Source organism: Aedes aegypti, chromosome 3 (genome assembly GCF_002204515.2).
Source record: "Aedes aegypti strain LVP_AGWG chromosome 3, AaegL5.0 Primary Assembly, whole genome shotgun sequence".
Classification (NCBI taxonomy): Eukaryota; Metazoa; Arthropoda; class Insecta; order Diptera; family Culicidae; genus Aedes; species Aedes aegypti.
Genome location: NC_035109.1, coordinates 222485701 through 222504192, shown reverse-complemented (window position 1 = coordinate 222504192; position 18492 = coordinate 222485701). Strand labels below are relative to the sequence as shown.

Sequence of the window (18492 nt, the reverse complement as noted above, 5' to 3'; positions counted from 1 at the left end):
GATCAAATTTTCGCAATTCGGAGTGCGACATGGACTCGGGTGTATTTTTTTTCTCGCTTATTTTAAGTGCGGCAATTTACCCGTTTCAACCCTTCGCTTATCGAAGAGTTTGCTATGCATAGGCCAGGAGAAGTTGATGAACTTGTCATTCATTTTCCTGTCAATTTTCATACAAAATCTACTTTTTCACTGACATAAATTCACTCTGGGTGAACCACTTCCCCTGGCCTATTGTGAGTGCTTTTTGGTCGGTCGTATTTCAAATGACAGTTCCATGTAAATCATCAAAACCTTTTTTTTGTTTAGATGACCCTGGAGGGATCTATTCTGCTTTTTACTAGGTAAAATGCGGGTCGTTATTACCGTTGAACGCGTAATCGACTATTTTGACGCGAAACAACATTATTTATACTGTAAATCAAACATTTTACCTCTTTTGATTGCCGGCAGTCGATTTCGTTCCATTTTGAATATCTATTTGGCCTAGAATGTGTTATATTTCTACATATCACTGTTTGTTGAGTACATGAACAAACCTTATAAATTTCTTTTGAATTCAAGTTGAAAATTTGCCTAAAAATGCACAAAAATCGTAACGAGACTGTTATGCGATTATATACAATATAATATACCAAATATATTGCCAGTCCCATTATGCTCATCTGCTCGTTCGACAGCCACTAAAACACTAACTGTTTTTAATGCACTGGTTGTTTTAGTTGCTATATATGTTCTTTGGCCGTAAAAAAATAGTTATTATAGTACAGTCAACTCTCCGTAAGGCGAATATTGAGTTAGGGAAATATCATGTTAAAGAACACAAAATCAGGGTAACTTTGGTTAAAGGGACCATCAAGGTATCCATGAAAACCCACATTTACTACACATTCTATAACTCGATATCGAGATGCGGAATAGCGAGTTACGGATAGTATACTGTATGTACATGTATAATGCACCTGGACCTTCGCAGTACTCAACTCCTACAACAGGAGTAGAACCAATGTGCTAGCCGGGAGAGAGATTACTGACACTCGATCATCTCTAGGCCAGTCTCGATACATCTCTAATTTTCTGTCACCGGAACGCAATCTTGCCACCTGCCCTGAGGAAGCCCCTATCCTACTCACCGCAGTCGAGCCCCTCCTGCCAGCGACCATCAGCCGTTCCGGTCCTGCGTGTGAGTCTGGTGAAGGGGTCTTCCAAACTCCCAGTAATGGCAAGTATAAACATAAAATGAATTTTGCATCGCCTGAAAGCATTTTGGTTTCCAGTCAGCCTTCAAATACATCACCTTTGTTTCGAGTCGCAACGTTTCCAACCAGTTCATCCCCGGGACGCACAATTACCGCCAGCCTCGAGGAAGCCCCATATCCTCCCAACACAGTCGAGCATTTCCTGCCAGCGGTCTGCAGTCGTCCCGGTCCTGTGTTTGGGGAAGGAGACGGGGTCTTCCAGATCCCAGCAACCGGCAAGTATATTCAGCTAACAACGTTTACGCCGCCTAAAAGCATTTTGGTTTGCAGTCATTGCGTTCCACATCGTTCAACTCCAACGCCACCTTTCTCCATTTCATCACCGACGCACACTTGCCGCAATCTCTGAGGAAACCCCTGATCCTCCCAACACAGTCGAGCCATTCCTGCCAGCGACCTGCAGTCGTCCCGGTCCTGTGCTTGGTGTGGGAAACGGGGTCTTCCGAACTCCTAATATCGGCAAGTATCAAATAAAGAATTCTGCATCGCCTGATAGCTTTTCGGTTTCCAGCCAACCTGAACGCTCTTTTCCATGGAATGGAGTTACTTCTTTCACGCAACAGTCGCTTCACCGTTCCGTTCAACTGCTTTCCTCTAATGGAGATACTTCATCACCGGGACGCAAAATCACCGTCGGCACTAAGGAAGCCCCTGATCCTCCCAACACAGTCGAGCCTCTCCAGCCAGCGACCTGCAGCCGTCCCTGTCCTGTGCTTGGGGTGGGTGACGGGGTCTTCCGAAGTCCGAATGTCGGCAAGTACCATCCGCAATCTAATGCTTCCGCACCTGATAGTAATCCCATTTCCAGTGCTGCCGCTGCTCAACAAACTGCATCCGACGTCATAATTTACTATCAAAATGTTGGAGGAACGAACGGTCTGATAGACGACTATCATTTAGCCTTTTTGGACCACGGCTATGATGTCATAGTCTTGACCGAAACGTGGCTTGATTCTCGAACAGTTTCGAGCTACATTTTTGGAGAAGGATACGAGGTATTCCGCTGCGATAGAAATACGAATAACAGCTGCAAAACGGTTGGAGGTGGCGTGCTTGTGGGAGTCCATACCCGGCTTAAAGCAAGTCTAATCGAAAACGATTCCTGGATTTCTGTGGAACAAGTTTGGGTGGCTATTCAGCTTAGCGACCGCAAACTCTATCTATGCGTGGTATACATCCCTCCGGACCGGATTCGTGATATGGATTACATCAACACGCACTGTCAATCAATCGCCGTCGTCTCGGAATATGCCACCCCTAGTGACGAAATGATCGTTCTTGGTGATTTTAACTTCACGGAAAAAAATCTGTTCACGTTATCATGAATAAAAAATCATGAAAAGAAAAACAAAATATCTCATGAAACCATGAATCAAATTCATGTTATCATGACGAAAATACAAAATATCATGAACAAAAACGAACGTTTCCATGAATAATAATCATAAACTCTCTGGGCGTTACGCGCATCTGTCAGTTTTGTCAGTTAGAACCGGTTTGAAAATTTTCTGCGTCAGTGGCGATATTCGTATTGTTCGTAAGAATTAAAAAATGTGAAATTTCATTTACTATCCACAGAAAAAAAGTTTGAATTACATTATTCAGGTTAGCTATACATAACAATGAAGTTGGCTATTGATTTTTCTGCATCCACTTACCCCACGGTGGTTTATCTCAAAAACAGACGTGATATTTTTGAAAACGGCAACCCTAAATTAGCGGTATTTTAGTGCTTGAAACGAAAATAAAAAATGTTCCGCAGTGTTATACGAACAAAGACTTAAATGTCAAATACTGTTAATTGTCCATCTTTTCCAGGGATCGACTACATCGACTAAACAACACCAGCAAGTCGACACTATGTTCCACACAGTACAAATACATTACCGCAATGTCCCAGGTCATCGCTGCTGGCACCGGTAATCTGATGGATCTTTCCCAACTCGTCATCCATGGCTTCAAGCTGTGCGATTCACTCCCGAATATTGGTCTCCTCTTCGGAACTAATGTCCTCGTACACCAACCATCCTTCCTCTTCATCGTCGTCGCTTTCGATTTCCCCCTCTTCATGTTCATCGTCAATGGCATCGCTGTTGGTGACCTCCAGGGTATTCAGCGACGTCGTTTGGACCGATGCCGTATCTTCTGTTCCGGGAGGTGGTGGTTCCTCATCCGGTGCACTACTGCCAACACTTGCCACGGACTTTGACGGATGTGTTTTCTGATGCACCACCCGCCACTGTATTTGATGGAGGTGACTCTCTGGATTCTCCGTTTTCCGTCACCACACCGCTTTTCCGCCGAAAACACCACTGCGCCTGAAGAGGGAAACGGGAATCTTGCTCGGGGCACTACGAATAAACGACAATGACGACATCTGAGTTTTGACACTCGCGCAAACTGACAGCTGGAACAATCCATCCAGATTCATGAATAAGTTACCGATTTACATGATTTTTATTCATGGTCTACAAAAAAGCCACCCGTATTCATGAATAATAATTTTGTTTTCCGGAATTCAGTTCATGATTCCAAGTTCGGTTATTCATGATTTTAGGAATCAGAGTCATGATTTGCTGTCAACGGAAAAATCGTAACGCACGGTACGTGTTACAAAGATGTAATTCATGATTTCGTGAATATTATTCATGGTGTATTTTCACAACATAAAAACACACTTTATTCCCAAAATCATGACTCAGATTTCAGATTTTGAGAATGGATTTGTTCCCGTGTTGCCAGACATCATAATTTACATCGCATGGACTCCAACTCACAGTGGTTTTCTGTGTCCCGATTATCAACGCACTTCGCTTCACGTTGGTGCTGTCAATCTTCTTGATTGTTACAGTACTGCTACTCTGGCTCAGATCAACCACGTGATGAACGAAAATGGCCGCTACCTGGATCTCTGTTTCGTGAGTGGTCGTGATACTGCTCCTTTCATATCGACGGCCCCTGCACCTTTGGTCAAGGTTGTTTCTCATCATCCGCCGCTAGTAGTCGCCATCGAAACCAATGTTGTTCGTGATTTCATCTCTAGTCCATTGGTTGTTGCATATGACTTTCGCAAAGCTGATTTCCATAGTATAGCTGAATTGTTGTCCGAGACAGATTGGGATTGCATTCTAGATATAACGGATGTCAATAATGCAGCACTAACCTTCTCTCACGTCCTGGCATATGTCATTGAGAGGCACGTTCCTAAGAAAGTCATTCGGACCGATTCACGTGTTTCGTGGATGACCAACGATCTTCTTTTGCTGAAGAGGAAAAAGAAAGCAGCGCTCAGACGGTTTACCAAATTTCGCACATGGTCATCGAAATGCTACTACGTTAGACTCAACTATGAATACAAGCGTTTGAGTCGTTTCTGTTTTCATCGTCATCAGAGTAAAATACAACGCCGACTAAAATTGCATCCCAAATCCTTCTGGAATTATGTGAACGAACAGCGGAAGGAAGTTGGTTTGCCATCATCCATGACATTCAACGGCACTACTGGGTCTAACCTAGAGGAAATCTGCAATCTGTTCTCAAACAAGTTTGCAAGTGTGTTTGTAAACGAACAACTTTCCGTCGATTCCATCAATTACGCGGCCAACAATGTGCCTTTGGCTAATCAAACGCTTAGCAGCATACACCTTACTCAAGAAACGATCTCGAAAGCGGCATCACAGCTCAAAACTTCGTTCAAGCCGGGGCCAGACGGTGTTCCAGCTGCTTTTGTGAAAGAATGATCGGCAGCTTGTTGGAACCGCTTCTCAAGGTATTTCAGCTTTCGCTAACCAGCGGTACATTTCCGACTTGTTGGAAAACAGCCGAAATGTTTCCCGTGTATAAGAAAGGAAGCAAGCGTGACGTTAACAACTATCGTGGGATTACATCGTTGAATGCTGTAGCTAAGCTGTTCGAGCTGGTGGTCATGGATTCGCTAAGCGCACACTGCAGACAGTATTTGAGTGCTGATCAACATGGATTCACTATCGGCCGTTCTACTACTACCAACCTGCTATGCCTTACGTCGTACATCACTGAGAGTATGAATGTTCGGGCCCAGACGGACGTGATTTACACCGATCTATCTGCGGCATTCGATAAGCTGAACCACGAAATTGCAATCGCCAAACTCGATAGGCTTAGAGTTGGAGGTAGCCTTTTGAGATGGTTCCGCTCTTACCTCACCGATCGTCAATTAGTGGTAGCTTTAGGAGAATATCGATCACCCTGCTTTTACGCGTCATCAGGCATACCACAAGGCAGTCATCTGGGTCCGTTGATTTTCCTTTTGTATTTTAACGACGTACACTTTGTTGTGGAAGGGCGTCGACTGACGTTCGCAGACGACCTAAAAATTTTTCTGCGTATATGCTCAATTGAAGATTGCCGTTATCTCCAGGACCAGATAAACGTCTTCGCTGGATGGTGTGATCTCAACCAACTAGTCGTCAATCCAGCAAAGTGCTCCTTAATCACTTTTTCACGGAAGAAACAGCCGATAATCTTCGAGTATAGCATTTTTGATACGCCAATCGAACGAGTGCAGTGCGTTAAGGATTTGGGTGTTCTGTTGGATTCGCAACTGACATTCTCCCATCATATCGCTTATATTGTCGATAAAGCATCAAGAACGCTTGGATTCGTCTTTAGAACTGCAAAGAACTTTACCGACATCTATTGCCTGAAAGCGTTATACTGTTCCCTCGTTCGAGCAACATTGGAATATGGGTCTGCGGTCTGGAGTCCGAACTACAACAACGGATGCGAGCGAATCGAATCAGTTTAACGGAGATTTCTCGAAAACTTATTCATACAGACTCAAGTCAAAAAAGTATACAAACTTACTTTATCGATCCTACGTGTTAAGCAGGCGGAATTCTACACGTACCGCTCTGTACCAACTCAACTTTTCACTTTTAGAACGTTTAATTTCCGGATTTACAAAACGACGAAAGTAAGATTTTCAACTTTCGCAACCTAACCACTACTTTCGCCGACCCGCTGTATGGAGAGACAAAGTGACTTAACCACGAATCAAAACAAAACACTACTTGAGCCGATTTTACACTGATAGAAAAACGTCGAAAGTAACTTGATGAAACGGCTTATCATTTTGTATAATTATTTGTTTTGGGAAATAATAGAAACTACGTAGTTGTTGAACGCGAGCTGATTGTATGCAAAATTTAAGTGGTGTACACTGCGAAAAAATGTTAAAAAGGTGATTCATTTTAAAACAGTTTTAGAAGACAGGTTATGATTCTTCTGAAATAATTTTCTCAAAACCGTATGAAAGTTACTTTCGTCGATTTGAAAAAGTAATCGAGATTTCTTCGTTTTACACTTCGGAGGCTACCTTGAAGAGACCCTTTACGCCTTCGGAGTTACGAGAGCCGCTTCCAACTGATCGACTTGCAACCTTTGCGAATTCGAAGAGACGTTTGTAGAGCTTTAACCGTCGTCGATACTCTAAACGGAAGAATCGATTGCGAAGCTATCCTGCAACAAATGCATCTGAACGTGAAACCTCGTCCACTGCGGAATAGTTCGATGATGAGGCTTCCATTTCGTCGCACCAATTATGGATTGAGCAATGCTGTTCATGGTCTGCAACGTGTTTTTAACCGTGTGGCGTCTATCTTCGATTTCCATCTGACACGAAATATGCTTCGCCGTAAATTTTCTAGTTTTTTCGCTGGCCGGAGGGACTGAAGACATATTTTAAGTTTGAAATGTTTTACGATCTTGACTTTTTTATATTCAATGTTTTGTCATGTTTGTTTTGTTATATAATATGTATTTTTGTTTTTATTTTTAATATCATTGGGACTATACATAGTCTGTTGATGTAAACCTAAATAAATAAATAAATAAATAAAAAATAAAAAATAAATGGAATCCGATGGAAATGATTCGAGATGTTCCATAACAACCTGATTTAGGACGAATCTAGCTAATCTGTTATATGGGAGATCCAGAATTACGAAACAAAATTTTCAGGCAACTTCTGTAAGCCTTTACCGTAGATCTAAAATACAGTGGCTCGTGGGATGTGCCGAGCCCAAGTATCTCTGTATTTTTCCAATAAGCAGATGAAGAAGACGATAATTGCTGATGGTTTTTATATGGAAATCATGCTTCCACGTTGAAAAGTTTTTATTTTGCACGCTTCCAAGCAAGTACTCCTTAAGGCAATTTTACCAATTATCGAAAAACGCAAAAATAATTTTTAGTTCAATATTCCTGACCACCAGCAAAGAATCATTACAAAATTTGAATAAAAAAATAGAAGAATGAACCTTATTTTACTTTTATTTTTTGTTCCTCATTTATTTTTATTCCCCTCGTACCACCCAAATGGTTACGGACATAAAAGAAGATTAATATTTGTATAAGCCTTATATAAAATGAAAATCTATTATGTATCATAATAAAAAAAAAGACAATTTACACCGTCTTCAGCCATAGGCTGCACAGACTGAACATAACTAACATTAGACAACGGACACACGGAACGACCAGTGGACCAGTGAAGAATTTTTCGTTAAACGAAAAGTTTTCTTCGGCTGGGGCGGGAATCGAACCCACACTCCGTAGCACAATACGCCTAAACGACTGACGCCGCTAACCGCAAGGCTACGAAGCCCACGAAAATACATAATTATGTGTGATATCCACAAATTTAAAAATATTTTCGAAACAACGTGAATACATGACATTTACAATACCGTAAGCAAGTGTGTATTAAATACAGTCAAACCTCCATGAGTCGATACCTGAAGGGACCATAGACTCATGGAAACATCGAGTCATGGAACAGCAATGCTTTGAACAACTGTTTGAGCGAATCATCATAGTTACCATGAAATTTTGTTTCTAATAAGATTCCATGAGTCGATATTAAGACATAGAACATCGTCCAATGCATGTTTCACTGTATAATTGATGTCCCTCTACTTCGCTACACATTAGTGAATAAATAATAGTACCGAGAGACCGAATGTAGTACTAGAAGTGGTACCTATTCTGAGCCCGACCACTATGTCTTTATACGGACTTTGATATGACTGTTATGCGAATATTTTCAAAATTGGGACAATACAAGTGGAGTTTGTTTTTATACAAATTAGGAACAAAGACTACTTTTATCGAGCATCTGACGATGTTGAGTTGATTTATGCAAAAAACGCAAATCGGTCGGAAGTCGACATGGGACTGTTATGCGAATATGGGCAGTAATACCCCAACTCCGTAGCACTTATGAGGGTGCCGCTGAGTATGAGGCCTCTTGTTAAGTAAGTGCTACATTAACATTTCCTTCCCCAATCCCAAGTTACGGTAAAGATGGGCGTGACCGGGATTAGCAATATTCATGATTTTGTTATTCTTATTTAAGATTGGGTCAAGGCTTATCCACTAGCATTGTTCCTGAAGGCATTCTAGATGAGATTATCAAAAGAATAAACATTAATATTGCTAGTATCCAATCTACGAAGTATACCGTAACTACGCTAACGCTAAGTCATGTTCATATAATCAAGGTTAGTTGAAATTATGCCTTATCTCACACGTGCATACGCCCCCCAAAAAAAGGGGGAGGGTCAAGAAGAATTCCGGGCATACCATCTTTTTGCAGCACTTTTTCCTTTGAAGTAACTTCAAAAAGTTTGTAATTCGGTTGGTTAGTTTCTGAGAATGAGCCATTTGAAGCACACCAGTCTCGTCTCGGGCTTTTGAGAGTTAAGGTGAAATATTTTCAAGAGCACAAATCCAGTGAACCAGACAGCGGTTGGAACTGAAAACCTTATCGATTGGTTACACGCTGGTAGTGACCAATCGATCAAGTCTTTAGCTTGAACTACTGTTTAGTTCTCCAGATTTGTGGTTTGGCTTCGATGCATCTTCACCTTAAGAAAGGAACTTTATATAGTAACTGACTTAAAAAAGCGACGAAGTCACTAAAAAGCGTTTCGCTCCCAGCCCTGATTCCCATCAAAACAATGTAAGAAAATGGGAATCAAAGGGGTTAAATCGAAGCCAATAGTTAATTAAACCACTATTACTGATTTAATACCCTATCATAGCTGAGTGGTACACCACCCACAACCGCCCTTCTCCAATCAAAAAAACAACACACAAAATTTAATAACCTTGTCCATTCGAACGCCATACGAAACAAAACGGAGAAAAGACCAACACAAAAACAATCGAAAGAAACACACTCACTCTCAAAGGCTTGCATAAAAAGCTCATGGTCCGTCTGCATCGAGTCCATTTTCGGCTGCTTGGTCACTTCCGCGTCTTTCTCCCTCTTCTTCGAAACCATCTTCCGGTTCTTGGAATTGGTCCCACCTCCACCAGCAACAGTAGGACAGTTCCCCGCTCCACTCGCAACGGAACCGCTGCAGGATTTTTGATCTTTTGCTTCCAGCTTGATGGCGGTCGGCGCTTCTTCTGTTACTAATTTACACCCGATTATGGTTTGTTGACCAAGTAGGCGGCGAGGTGGAAGAGGGTGAGCGCGGTTTTCTTTCTTTCTTTTCGATGCAACTGATCAGCAAATTCCTGAGCGTAGAAAAATGATAGTCTCCTATTTTCCCCCACTAATTATCTCACAAGAAAACCACAATCAGGCACTGAATCACCGAAATCAAACGATATTTTCTGCATTTAGCCACTGCGAGGTCACAACAAAACAGATTCTCGATTCCCACAAACTATGCGCAGCTTCGTTTTTGCAAGACGATCGAAAAATAAAACCCGCTCAAAAATTGGAAAATTTGACATGACGCTCACCGACCGCTGGCAGCGGTGAGTTCTGACAGGGAATCGAGTTTGAAAAAGGGCGTACCCGTAGATGGAAAAACTGCGACAGATGGCGCCAAAACACACGTGCTATAAAAATTTCGACTTTTTGAGGCTGTGGACCATTTTACCGTACACTGAGCCAGAACCCGGTCAACCAGTCAGTGATTTTCGATAGCGATCGATATAGATTCGTTTTGAACCGTTAGCGATCGCCATCGTTGGTCAAAGATCTATAAAGAATTATGAAGACTGGTTGGTCGGGAAATGGCGTACGAATTTCATAAGAGAACGCTTGTGAATTGATTTCTTGACTGGTTTTCTCTCTTTCATAAGAGTCTTATGAAATACAAAACGTCCGATATTCACAAGAAATTCTTGTCGTTATCATTAGAGATCTTATGAATATCTTTATTTTCCTAAATTCAAAGAGCGATTCTCTAAATACATAATGGTCGAAAAGAATTCCATAATTGATATCTATGATTCTTCATAAGAGTATCTTATGATATTATACCCATCTATATTATGAACGCAATGATCGATGGAAGTTCACAAGTTTTTCTTATGAGTCTCATTAGATACTTCTTATGTCTTTATTCCATAAGAAATTCGTATGAAATTCTTACGTGTTTTTCGATAGGATGTCGACTGTCTTTCACAAGTGTTAATAATAATTGTCATACGCGCGCTTATGAATCTCTATCGTGAATATTATGTTATTACCATCGCTCCACGTAATCCATAAGATTTTCGTATGGAATTATTAAGAAAATCGTACTCCATTAGATTGTCTTATAAAAGCCAATGATCAATGCGTATGATAACCAAAAAAAGTTTCTTATGAAATTATCTGTCTATGTAATGAGTATTGTTTCATAAGTCTGCAATGGAATTTCATAAGATTCTCGAATAAAAAACAAAATACTTCTTATGTCGTTATTTCATAAGAAAATCTTATGTACCTCATACTTTCCGTTTCCTCAGTGTACATGCTATAAAATTTTTGAGTTCTGGAACAAATCGCCAGAAGAGTTTCTGGAGGAAATGAGCCTTTTTAAGTGCCATAAACCCTTTTGTTCTTTTGACTTTTACTGTGCGCCGTGTGTTGGTGCTGTCTCGCTCTCTTTCACGGGCATCTTGAAAACAGGGCGCACAGTAAAAGTCAAACGTTTTATAGCATGCATAGGCTCATGAGCCTCTGTACGTCTCATATACGGTCGTTTGCGAATACCCTTTAATGGGTAAAAAATCACCCATTTCCGCTAGAAGTGCCTCTCCACATTTAATGAGTAAACACGGTTTACTCTTTAAAGAGTAAAAGCGGTTTATGTCAATGGATGGGTATTTTTTTACCCATTATACAAAACGCCACCGCACCGGAAAATGGGTGAAAAAATCAAGGGGGTGGCATGATCCAATAGAGGCCTTTTCATGTGACAGGTCCGTCTATGCATTTGTTTACATCCCAGGAAACATTGGTAGCTGAATAACAGCTTATTCAGTTTAAAAGAGGCTGAATAAACAGCATTTTAGCTGAATAAGCCGTTATTCACCCATCAATGTTACTTGGGATCGGTGGAGGACCGGTGCATACACGAGGCTGTCATTTTCATAGAAGAGCTGTCAAACAGCTTCCCGATCAGCTGTTTTGGAACGTCATGTGAATAGGCCTATTTACCAACCCAACATCAATTCAACATGGCGTCCAGTGTTCTTGTTTTGATTGTTTTGGGAGGGACAAAACATATGTTTTTATGGGTAGGAGACATCAATAATATCTCGCTGATGCGTAAAACATTAAACAAAATGATGAACAAATGAAAAACGCATCAAATACGACGATTCAATGCGATATGTTTAATTGGGTCCTAAAATGTTTAATGAAATCTTGTTTTTATTCAAGAACACAAAAGAGCATCTCACTGCAACTACTTTAGCTATTTTTCCCGCTCAAATAACGGCTTTATCATGTTTAAACTTTAATTTAAAAATTGGGTCCATAAATGAACCTTGACACTTAAGATCATGTTTGACGTTCGCTTAGTCGACAAAAACACCACAGGGGTTTTAGTTTTAACACTGGGGTTGTTCCTATCTGACATTTCGAAAGGGACACGGAAAACAAAATGCACCCAAAATTTGAGTTTAAGCCAAGGGGTGTGACAAAATCTAAAAAATATGTTTTTTGGACTCAAATCAACGGAAAACATTAGAAAATTGAGTAAACGTGTGTTATTGGCCTAAACTTAAGCGTTTGGCACTAAAATTGGGACAGGGCTTTAGGACCCTATTGTCGCGTAATCGATTAGATTCCATGCATTTTCTTCATATGCATGATTGTATTAATTTTAGGCGTCACTCTGAATAGATTGTTCTTTACGTGCAGCATCACTCTGCACTCTGAATGGAAATTTCTTAACGTCGCAGCTTCAGTCACTGCTCATGTTCGAAAGTAGTAAGTACACGGAGAAAACGGAAAATACTATTTACCATATTATTTATGACATTCTAGACATTAGCCCACTTTAATCGATGCAACTGATAACAAATATGCTTGGCTTTAATATTTTTATACTTTATCAATCATATTGATGAGTTATAATCAGCTGTGCATAAAGCAAAGCAGATATTATTCTGGCGACTTTGTAAAATTTGCTAGTAATTTTCTCTACCTAGTACGGAACGGAAGCCATTGCAAAAATTGCCAATTTTCACCTGTGTTTTCATAAGCTCAATTTCAAGATAAATTACATTCAAATAATCATGTACTATTCACGGTAAGTTTTTCAGCAAGCGTTCCATGTATTCGAAAATTACGACATTACTTTTCCCCCAGAAAACAAGCTCGTTCTGTTTGGCCTCGGCTTAGAGCGCATCGCGGAAGCCTCCATTTTTCGATCTGGAAACGGTATTCCAGGATCTTTGCTGGCACCCTATCAACACCAAGCAACTAGAATCAATGGTAATTTAATAGTGAGAAACTGTTCCGCAAAGAATCAGACGATTGTGTTGTGTCCCGCTACTCCGAATCGGATCCGTACGATGTGCGACGTTGTTCTTGGTTCGGCATGGATAAACTGTTGGACATGATTGAGTTTGCACGGATTCTACGGGAATATCGCCAAAATAGAATAGAAGTTTCACTTTAGTAACAGATGTAGTATATTGTTTTTTTTAAATTGTAATTCATCACATATTTGCGTTTCATTTATTATTAATAAAAATAAATAAATAATATAAACACAAAACTTTTAAATGGAAATGATGAATAATACCGTTTTATGCATGACGTTAATAATTACATAATAAGCATGCTCATACATAATTGTCATTTATACTAGCAAATCATAATGTTGAAATATGCATGTCCAGGAGTGAATAGACCAAATATGGTTTTAGTATGATCTTTACGCTGCTTAGCATATATTTTTTTAACCGTGTACTACATGTTCGAAAAGTTTTTTATTCATACCAAAAGTGTAGTAAACTTTGTGGATTTTGTTTTTGAGTAGATGCTACATGTAGTAAAGTTCAAAGTTTTTTATTCATATCACCCATTATCTTGACGTTTCAATCAGTTATTAATATAGATTAATATAGAACTTCACTCAAGAAAATAGCTTTTTTGAATTCATGAGGATTTGCACATACCTAGCTAAAATTTCCAAAATCATTAGTTTTATTTGTGCCACATACTCACTATGATAGTATTAAATACCATCTATTTGCAGCACATATAATTCATTTGAAACATTTTCAAAGTATGTGCATGTAATACATTTTTCTGAAGCACATTGTGCATCCAAATATGGCATCTATTAAAAGTTTCGCGGTAGTGATATTGATAAACTGCATTTTTATGTTGCATCTGAAGGTAATTTTGCAAAACAAAATCCATACTATGATATTGTTTTGACTTATATTTACTTCTATACAGATGGAGATACCGGATTTCATCAGATTAACAATACAGTAATGGATAATTACCGATCGATGAACCGTCCACATCGCTGCCCACAGAGATGCAATACAGACCAATATTGCCCAAAAAAGATGGTGATGTTTGGATCATTTGCTTCTACTGCTTTTTCTAATTCATTGTTTTATCCTTCCGTCAAATAAATATTGAGTTATGTATAAATCCATCTGTAAAACAAACTTTTCTTTATTTTCATTCATTATTGGATTTGAAATCAAGGAAATCCAAAAAGTTCATTAAAATGATTTGTTAGATCAATATATACCATTGAAGCCTCCTATGTAAAGTATGTGTCTGGTTTATGGAATGGATATGAAGTAATCATACATTCAATGGAAATAAAGATTGGCGACAGTCTATTGATTTCGCACATACTTTCCATTTGCAAACCCACATTGCAAAAATCCATATGGGTTGGCACATGAATCAAATGAGGACATAAGCTTGAGTGTTTGTTTTGAATTTCAGGATTCTAATGTTTTGTTCAAGCTGAAGAAAACAATTTAAAAAAACATTTGGTTGCTTGATATGCTACGTATTTTCCAAGGGGGGGTATCAGCATTTGTGACTAAATGCTACGAGGGGGGAGGGGGATGTAAAAAATCAGTGAAAAAATGCTACGTCATTTATGGACGGCCCCATAGATTTTCATGTTGAATTCAGTCATTGCATCTTCCGGAGCTGAGCTCAAAGCAACCAAGAGTTTCCTGGAATCTGGAAATAGTTTCAAATAATCTAAATAAGATTTCATTTACACCTATGCTAGTATCACTTACCACTTATTATTAATGTTCCGAGCATCACTCAATTATCAAACATAAAAATCTACACGCAAAAAAATTCTACGGTAAAAACTACCATTTTAGGGGGTTAACTTAAGCGCTCGCACCGGCAATTTTCAGCAGACCAGAAATGCACTTGATTCTACCATGTCTGTTGTCGAAATCAGATTGTTGTAAATTATTCCTATCAAACGTACCAGTAATGTGGTGCGAAGTACCGTAAACATAGTAAATTGGTCTGAAATTCCATGGTAGTTTCAAGAATGGGCGTAGTCAGCTACAATAGTAATTTTTACCACAGAATTTTTTCCCGTGTAGTGGTTTAATCAAAACGACTTATGAATAGAATCCTAAAGCCCTGTCCCAATTTTAGTGCCAAACGCTTTAGTTTAGGCCAAAAACACATGTTTACTCAATTGGCTTGTTTAGGGGTATCCGTTTTCTTACATATTCTGAATCTACGCTAAAAATTGAACTAGAATCCAAAGTTTCAGAATTTTTCGTGACCTGGAACCATATTTAAATCACGTTCGAAATTAGTATGGAAATCAGTTTTGAATCACCCCTCGGCAAATTTTACTCCGGGACGAGCTGTCATTATGTAAATTGAAATGTCATTGAGTCCACGGATTGAAATCTTTTTTAATCATTTATAATATCAAAATTAAGTTATTGAAGCGCAATAAAATCGTGTTTTACTTAGAAAAATGTGCTCTTTCGATCAAGCTACAAAGAACCGGAAATTTTTAATCTCTAAACAACCCAATTTTTCAATGTTTTAAGTCCAAAAAAACATTTTTTTATGTTGTTCTAGAATTTGTCACACCCCTTGCCTTAAACTCAAATTTTGGGTGTATTTTGTTTTCCGTGTCCCTTCCGAAATGTCAGATAGGAACAACCCCAGTTTAAAACTAAAAGCCCTGTGGTGTTTTTGTCGACTAAGCGAACGTCAAACATGATCAAAAGTGTCAAGGTTCATTTATGGACCAAAATTTTAATTTAATGTTAAAAATGTGATATAACTTATATTTGAGCGGGAAAAATAGCTAAAGTAGTTGCAGTAACATGCTCTTTCGTGTTATTAAATATAAACAAGACTTCATTAAACATTTTAGGACCCTATTGCCTGAAATGAAGTTAACTATTTATAACTGTTTTTTTTCACCCATTTATGGGTTCACAAATAGTTTTCAACAATGGGTGTTTTTTTACTCTTTTTGAGTTTTTAAATTCCCCCATTTTTTGACAGATCGGTACGCTATTCAACAATGCTCGAGAATTTATTCTAACAGACTCAAGTCAAAAAAGTATACAAACTTACTTTATCGATTCTACGTGTTTCGCAGACGAAATTCTACACGTTGCGCTCTGAACCAACTCGATTTTTCACTTTTAAAACGTTTAATTTCCGGATTTACAAAACGACGAAAGTAAGATTCTCAACTTTCGCAACCTAACCACTACTTTCGCCACCCCGCTGTATGGAGAGACAAAGTGACTTAACCACGGATCAAAACAAAACACTACTTAAGCCGATTTTACACTGGTAGAAAAACGTCGAAAGTAACTGAATAAATCGGCTTATCATTTTGTAATATTTTTTTTGTGAGAAATAACAGGAACTCCCTAGTTTTTGAACGCGAGCTTAATGTATGAAAAATTTTAAAAAGTTGATTAATTTTAAAACAGTTTTAAAAGACAGGTTGTGATTCTTCTGAATTAATTTTCTCAAAACCATATGAAAGTTACTTACGTCGATTTGAAAAAGTAATCGAGAATGGGTATTTTTTTACCCATTAAAGGGTATTCGCAAACCACCGTGTAGGCTCATTGGAAACACACAATTTTGTGTGATTTCGTTCTACCGTGTATGTATTTGTTGTTGTTGATGACAATCATATATATTTACGTCAGAGATTTTTGTTCAGTGTGGTTGTTTTAAAAGAAAATATTTTCGTTTGTTTTTCTTACAAAGTCTCTCTTGTCTCTATCCAATGAAAATTTAATAAAAAATATACATTTTTGTAAGGTTGTAATTGAAAACATTGTTAAGAATAGTGTACAGTTAAGAAAGGAACACAAAATCTAAGAAGGTCAACTCTTATCAAGAGCAAAATGGAATCAAGTTTAAGTAAAATATTGAACATGAACAGACAGCAGCTTAGTGGTCAATTGTATAAGTACACCAACGTAGTTAAAGGTAATGGTTTTGGGCAATCAGAACTTCCCAAAAACCGCTCATAAAACGTTTCATTTTTTGCAGGATGGCAATATCGATGGTTCACAGTGGATGCCCAGGCCGGTTTGCTCAGCTACTATTTGTGTGAACCGTCGAATGATGACTCAAACCCACATATCATAGGGAATTCCCCTCGAGGACAGGTCCACTTGGCCGGCGCAGTAATCTGTCCGAGTGACGAGGATTCCAAAACGTTCACCGTAAACTGTGCATCCGGAGATATGTTGAAGCTCAGGGCGGGAGATGCCCGGGCCAGACAGGAATGGGTTGACGGATTGCGGGCCATTGTCGAGAGTCACTCGAATGCGGCCGCTTCGTTACCACCGAGGGATCAATTAGCTGCCCACGATGCTTTTGGGGCCGCTCGGCAACAGCTGCAGCAAACCGAACTGAGCAATGCTGCCCTGGCCAGGGCAATCGAGAACGTATCCAGCCCGTTGGCCCATACGGATCCGGATTTGCTGATGCTGAAGGCGGTCTCGGCGGCCAGTACCCACAGTTTGCTGCAGTGTTTGGGATTGCTCCAGAGGCACCACGAACTCGCCGATGCCAGAGGGGAACCAACGTTTTAAAACCGACGAAATGCATTTCAAAATTTACGGAAGTATACCTCAGTTTAGTATTAATTTTTATCACAGACACAGGGTAGGATGTCTATTAAAACTTGACCGATATTTAAATGTAGGTCTCTCTATTTTCATTTGAAGGTCTCTAAGTCTTTTTACTAACCAGGATGATCGCAATCCATTTTCTTTTTTGCTTGCAGTAAATCCTGGGGCAAAATTTTAGAGGCTTCTGAAAAATCTTCAGATACTATAACGCGACTATTTCTTTCTGGTTATTCTGGAATTCGGGAATTGCCTCGAGGAAAAGCTTCAGGAATTCTAAACATTTTTCCTGATATACTAACAAGGACTGCTTCAGAAATTTTACTAGAGATTTTTCGAGGGATTCTAAGGGCAGAGCTGATGTCTTTTTTTAAAGACATGATCACTCTTTTCATGCAAGTTTAAATGTATCTAGTAAGCTCTCTAAAGTATCTTGTTTTTTACCACTCGACTATCAAACCGGGTATAAAATTTTAGAGCCTCTATTGGTTCTTCATAAATTTATTCTCATATTTTTGATGAAAAGCTTCATTCATTCTGGCAATTTCCTAGTGATTTCTCCAGAGATTTTCAATGGAATACTTTCAGGGACTCTAGGAATCCCTCAAAAAAATCCCTAGACATTCCATTATCAGTTCTCCCAGAAAATCGTTAGAAATTCCTTCAACGATTCTTAGAGGAGTCCAAAGAAAGCTTACAAAAACTGCAAGAGGACGCAGATTTCTCCAGCAATTCTTTGAACCATTTATTTTCAAGAAATCATCCATGGTTTCTCCCTGGAAATACTTCAAAAAATCCTCCAAGGATTGTTCCAGGAAAT

General features: G+C 39.2%; 2 protein-coding genes across 3 annotated transcripts in view; one reads left to right on the top strand and one right to left on the bottom strand.

Moving 5' to 3' along the window:
* Nucleotides 1-10052, bottom strand: part of LOC5570806 (polycomb protein suz12) — a 37351-nt gene extending 27299 nt beyond the window's left edge. The window contains exon 1 of one of the 2 annotated variants that reach the window (XM_021851891.1): nucleotides 9483-10052. In XM_021851891.1, coding sequence (XP_021707583.1) covers nucleotides 9483-9582 — 100 coding nt within the window. In that variant the 5' untranslated portion in view covers nucleotides 9583-10052. The remainder of the gene's footprint in view (nucleotides 1-9482) is intronic. The other variant, XM_021851890.1, reaches the window with a different exon arrangement.
* Nucleotides 10053-16721: 6669 nt separating this feature from the next.
* LOC5570804 (oxysterol-binding protein-related protein 11) lies at nucleotides 16722-17673 on the top strand. Its single transcript, XM_001653262.2, has 2 exons — nucleotides 16722-17025; nucleotides 17089-17673. The coding sequence occupies exons 1-2, from the start codon at nucleotides 16941-16943 to the stop codon at nucleotides 17634-17636; spliced, it is 633 nt and encodes a 210-aa protein (XP_001653312.1). The 5' UTR covers nucleotides 16722-16940; the 3' UTR covers nucleotides 17637-17673.
* The last annotated feature ends 819 nt before the right edge of the window (nucleotides 17674-18492 follow it).